The sequence below is a fragment of the Silurus meridionalis genome, chromosome 18 (assembly GCF_014805685.1).
Source record: "Silurus meridionalis isolate SWU-2019-XX chromosome 18, ASM1480568v1, whole genome shotgun sequence".
NCBI lineage: Eukaryota > Metazoa > Chordata > Actinopteri > Siluriformes > Siluridae > Silurus > Silurus meridionalis.
The window spans coordinates 25,773,703-25,778,239 of record NC_060901.1 but is presented as its reverse complement, the minus strand read 5'-3'; the positions used below and the strand labels follow the sequence as shown (position 1 = coordinate 25,778,239).

At 36.7% G+C, this 4,537-nt stretch overlaps 1 protein-coding gene across 1 annotated transcript; it reads left to right on the top strand.

The window, feature by feature from the left end:
• Positions 1–275: 275 nt before the first annotated feature.
• LOC124401684 lies at positions 276–4,151 on the top strand. Its single transcript, XM_046874115.1, has 5 exons — positions 276–476; positions 2,242–2,544; positions 2,784–2,882; positions 3,000–3,085; positions 4,077–4,151. The coding sequence occupies exons 1-5, from the start codon at positions 428–430 to the stop codon at positions 4,149–4,151; spliced, it is 612 nt and encodes a 203-aa protein (XP_046730071.1). The 5' UTR covers positions 276–427.
• Positions 4,152–4,537: the final 386 nt, after the last annotated feature.

The following is a 4,537-nucleotide window of genomic DNA, read 5'->3' as shown; positions in this document are numbered from 1 at the left end:
CTTCATATCTCACCACTTGCTCACTTCCCCTTAAATGTCAAATCCATTGAAATCTCCACTAACCATATGTGCACTACAAGCCCCTTTTATGTCTATTCAGTAGACACCACCACCACCACCACCATGAGCCCAGACGAGTGTCTTTTGCAATCGTTTCATGCATTTTGAGGTCTGATTTTGCGATTTTGCGATTTTTGTGATTTTGAGGTGTGATCTCAACACCGAAAGAGGAAGAAGTACACATTCTCAAGAAATCAGATGCTGCACCACTTTAAGTGTTTTTTTTTCCTCATGCTTTAGCTGAAAACCTTAAATACAAAAGAGTTATTCTGTTTCGGGGCATTACAGCGTGTTTGGTGGAGATAAACTCAGGAGAGTTCTCAGAGAGACCAGTATCTAGTAAGTAGATTTGTCGTTGTAGACGAGAATGTTGCTGGGGTTTTCTCTTCTTCTCGTCATGCTTCCTGTCACTAAAGGTGAGTCCTACATTTAAAAATACTACTAATAAAGGCGCTATATATATTTGCTTACTTGTAGAAAATAATTTGTGGTCTATTTAACGATTCAGAGAAGGAACACTTTAATTGATGGCTGGTGTATGCTATTAACTTACAGACAATTTTTTGACTGGTTACCTTTTAGGACAGTTAGCGCCCCAATTATTGAATTTTTCTTTTTGATGTCTTTATTTTTAAAAACCTGCAATTTCATAGACTTTTATATCCACTCTCTATACCAGGCATAACATTGTGACCAGTGTTGTGCTAGTTACTAAGAAATAGTAACTAGTTACAGTTACTCGTTACTTCATTCAAAAACTCAATGACTTTGTTTATTATTTACACCAAAAAGTAATGCGTTACTGTTAAAGTAACTTTTTAGTTACTTTTTTAAAGAACGTCCTTTAATGTTCCCATGAATGCCCTTTTATGCGTTATGGTCTACAAACACAAAACTGACTTAAACACAAGTCAGACCAGCACAAACTGAATATATCACAAGGATTTCTGAAATAAAGAACAAAACAAGCTGAATAATATATTCACAATCAAAAACTAAAGTGGCTTCTGCTGTTGTGTTGAAAAAAGATAGCTTCTAGCTTCGTCGAGGCATGGAGTTTCTGGAGGAGCTTCGACAGATTGGAGTTGTTGTTTATCGCAGTAGATACGAGCTTCGAACCAGAAAGACACAACTTACATTTGACTAAAAAGTTTTTGTCTTTATACTCAACTAAAGTGAAATAATGAGCATATTTCCACTTTGAGAAACTCGTCTTGCTCTCGCCTCGACTCGCCATTACTGCCGCACAGACCTGAATAAACGGAGACATGCCCACAGTGCGTCTTCTTCGTGTTTACAGTGGTTCATCCACCAATCCTACAATGCGACGCTGCTGTAAACAGGTCAGACTGTAGTCTACACTTCAGCCCAAATTCATTCATTTATAAAATTAACGCACAAACGCACCATACAGTAACGGAGTTTATTTTTACTTAATTTTTTAAAAGTAACGCGTTACAGTATTAGTTACTGTCAAAAGTAACTGCTTTACAGTAACGCGTTACTACCCGAGAAATTGTGATGTCTACACATCTGTGTCAGAGCATCTCCAAAACTGCAGCTCTTGTGGGATGTTCCTGGTGTGCAGTGCTCAGAATTTATCAAAATTGCTCCAAGGAAGGAACGGTGGTGAACCGCCGACAGGGTCATGGGCGGTTGAGGATCATTGATGCACGTGGGAAGGCTGGTCCATGTGGTCCGATCCAACCGTCGAGCTCAAGCTGTTAATACTTGATGTGTTAGAACTTTTTTGAGAGGGAGAAAAGTGTGTGTATATGCATCTTGAGTACTCATCCTATTTTGTATTCGTTTTTTACAAATTTACATTGATATAGTGGGAATTGTGTTCTTTCTTTTTTTTTTTTTTTTTACACAAATTGACCTATTCCCTGGTGGTCTAGTGGTTAGGATGCGGCGCTCTCAGCGCTGCGGCCCGGTCAGGGAACCAACCCCAGCCATTAGGGTTGCACAAGCCTTAGTGCCGGTCCCAAGCTCGGATAAATGGGGAGGGTTGTGTTAGGAAGGGCATCCAGCATAAAAACATGTGCCAAATCAAACGTGCGGATGGTCCGCTGTGGCGACCCCTAATGGAAGAAGCTGAAAGAAAGTTTTTAAGACACAAATTTACCTATTCACAGTTAATATCAGTTTAATATACTGTATGACTGTATGTTTCCGCAGGCTGCAACCTAAACAACAACAAAAAAATATTTAACATCAGTGCACATGTAGGTGATACAGTACTGCTGCCCTGCTCTTGCACTGACCCCCAGTCCCAATCTCAAAAAGTAACCTGGAAAAAAAATCACAAGCTCAATAGTAATTGGGTTTATGTACCAACTTTGGAAATTAGATTTCAACTCAGCAATGTTCAGAATGGAAATCTCTCTTTACTCATATCACACCTAACTGCTGAGGATGATGGATTGTACAGGTGTTCAACTAGTCAGGATTTGTTCACAGACATCAACCTCAGTGTTAAAGGTAAATGTATTATTATTATGAATATTATGAATATTATTATTATTATTATTATTATTATTAGTATTATTATTATTATTATTATTATTATTGTCATTGCTGTTGCTGTTACTGAGCAAAGGACGTCATACTTGTCAGAAATTTTATCATTACTTAGCTTTACTTTTGACCACCTTCTTCACACCTTCTGACCAGCCAGAACCAAAAATCCATGAGCACCTTGTATCCTTGTGTATTCCTAGGCGAGCCTGTTTCTGCAGAGCCATCGATCTTCATGATCCTCATTCCCGTTGTGCTGCTTTTGCTTAGCCTCGGAGGAGTCATTTTGTGGCGCTACAGAGGTACATATACCTTTACATGATGTGTTTACTGAGAAGTCTGCATTGTGTGTGTGTATATATATATATATATATATATATATATATATATATGTTTCTCGGTTTTGTTTTATTTTGCAGCAAGAAAACAACTGACACCAAACTGTAAAGAACTGGCAGGTCAGAAGAATGAGGAGGAGGCACAGAGGAAAAAGCAGGAGATGCAGGTAAATCAAAATACACATTTTGAAATCCCTTTAGACGTTTATTAGCTCCCCCACCACTAGAGGTCGCTATTAGAACAATAAAATCGCTTTCATTCTCTCTAAAGGGTCTGAGCATATTTTTTTTCCAGCAGAGACAGTGGTGTTTCTCACTCATTATACGTATGTGTAAAATAAATGAAAACTTTAAAATAAATATGCAATATTTGCTTATATTTAGATGTTCTTGCTCAAAGAAGTATCACTTTAAAGCTCCTTTACTGAATGGATATAATAATTAGGGCGTTCAATTGAAGAACATATTTAATCGGGATTAATCGCATTGAACTCATGATTAATCGCAACTTAATCGCACGTTTATATCTGTACCCTAAAATTTTTAATAAGCAACAAGGGCATGAACAAGTACGGATGCTTTGTGCAAACATATGTTTATTATTAGTGAAACCAAACTCAACATAGAGCATGAGGACAAAATACTCATGTTTTAAAGTTATTGTGGTGTTTTAAAATACGTGAATCTTTTGTTTTGTTTCCACACGGGTGATTTTAATTGCCGGATGTGTGCTTGGCGCATCAGTAAAAACAAATGTTTCGTGGTTAAAAATTATTTTTCGGGGGTTTATTTATTTTATTTATATTTGAGCAAAGAAAGGACTTGTGAATTAATGTATGTTGGGTTGATTGTTGTAATTTCGCCTCTTTTGTGTTTATTTTTTTATACTTTTTAATAAAATTAAAAACGTTAAACAAAATGCACTTAATAAAAATCTGTGCCGTTAAACCGAACTTTCGTTACCGCATAATTAATACCTAATAATAACACATGCTAAAACACGTCGTCCACCTTCATTTTATCACTTATTAAAAAATAGGTCATTAGTTTAATTTGCTAAATTCTTCGCTAATTATATTTAACATTCTATATTAGTAAGATTTCATGCCCTTTTCAGCTCTAGACTGAAATGTGTGTATGTTTGTTTTCTCTTTGCAGGATGATGTCATGTACACCACTGTGGTCTACACGACTCAAATACCCAAATTAGTCAGCACTAAGGAAAGCACATGAATATGCCGTCATCAAATTAACTTAATAGTCGCATATTGTATAAACTTTAAACACGACATGCACACGTTTTGTTAAAAATGTGTAATAGTCTTGTTATGATCAACAATACAGTAATCTAATAAATATTTAAACTAAATTACATTGAACGTCATCAAAATACACATTGTATTTTCTATTGAATAAATACTTTAAAACATATAAGGGATCAAATTATATGCACTTAAGCACTTCTTCTTATTCTTTCGGCTGCTCCCATTAGGGGGCGCCACAGCAGATCATCCATTTCCATGCCCTCCTGTCCTCTACATCTGCCTCTTTCAAACCAACTACCTGCATGTCTTCCCTCACCACATCCATAAACCTCCTCCTTGCCCTTCCTCTTTTCC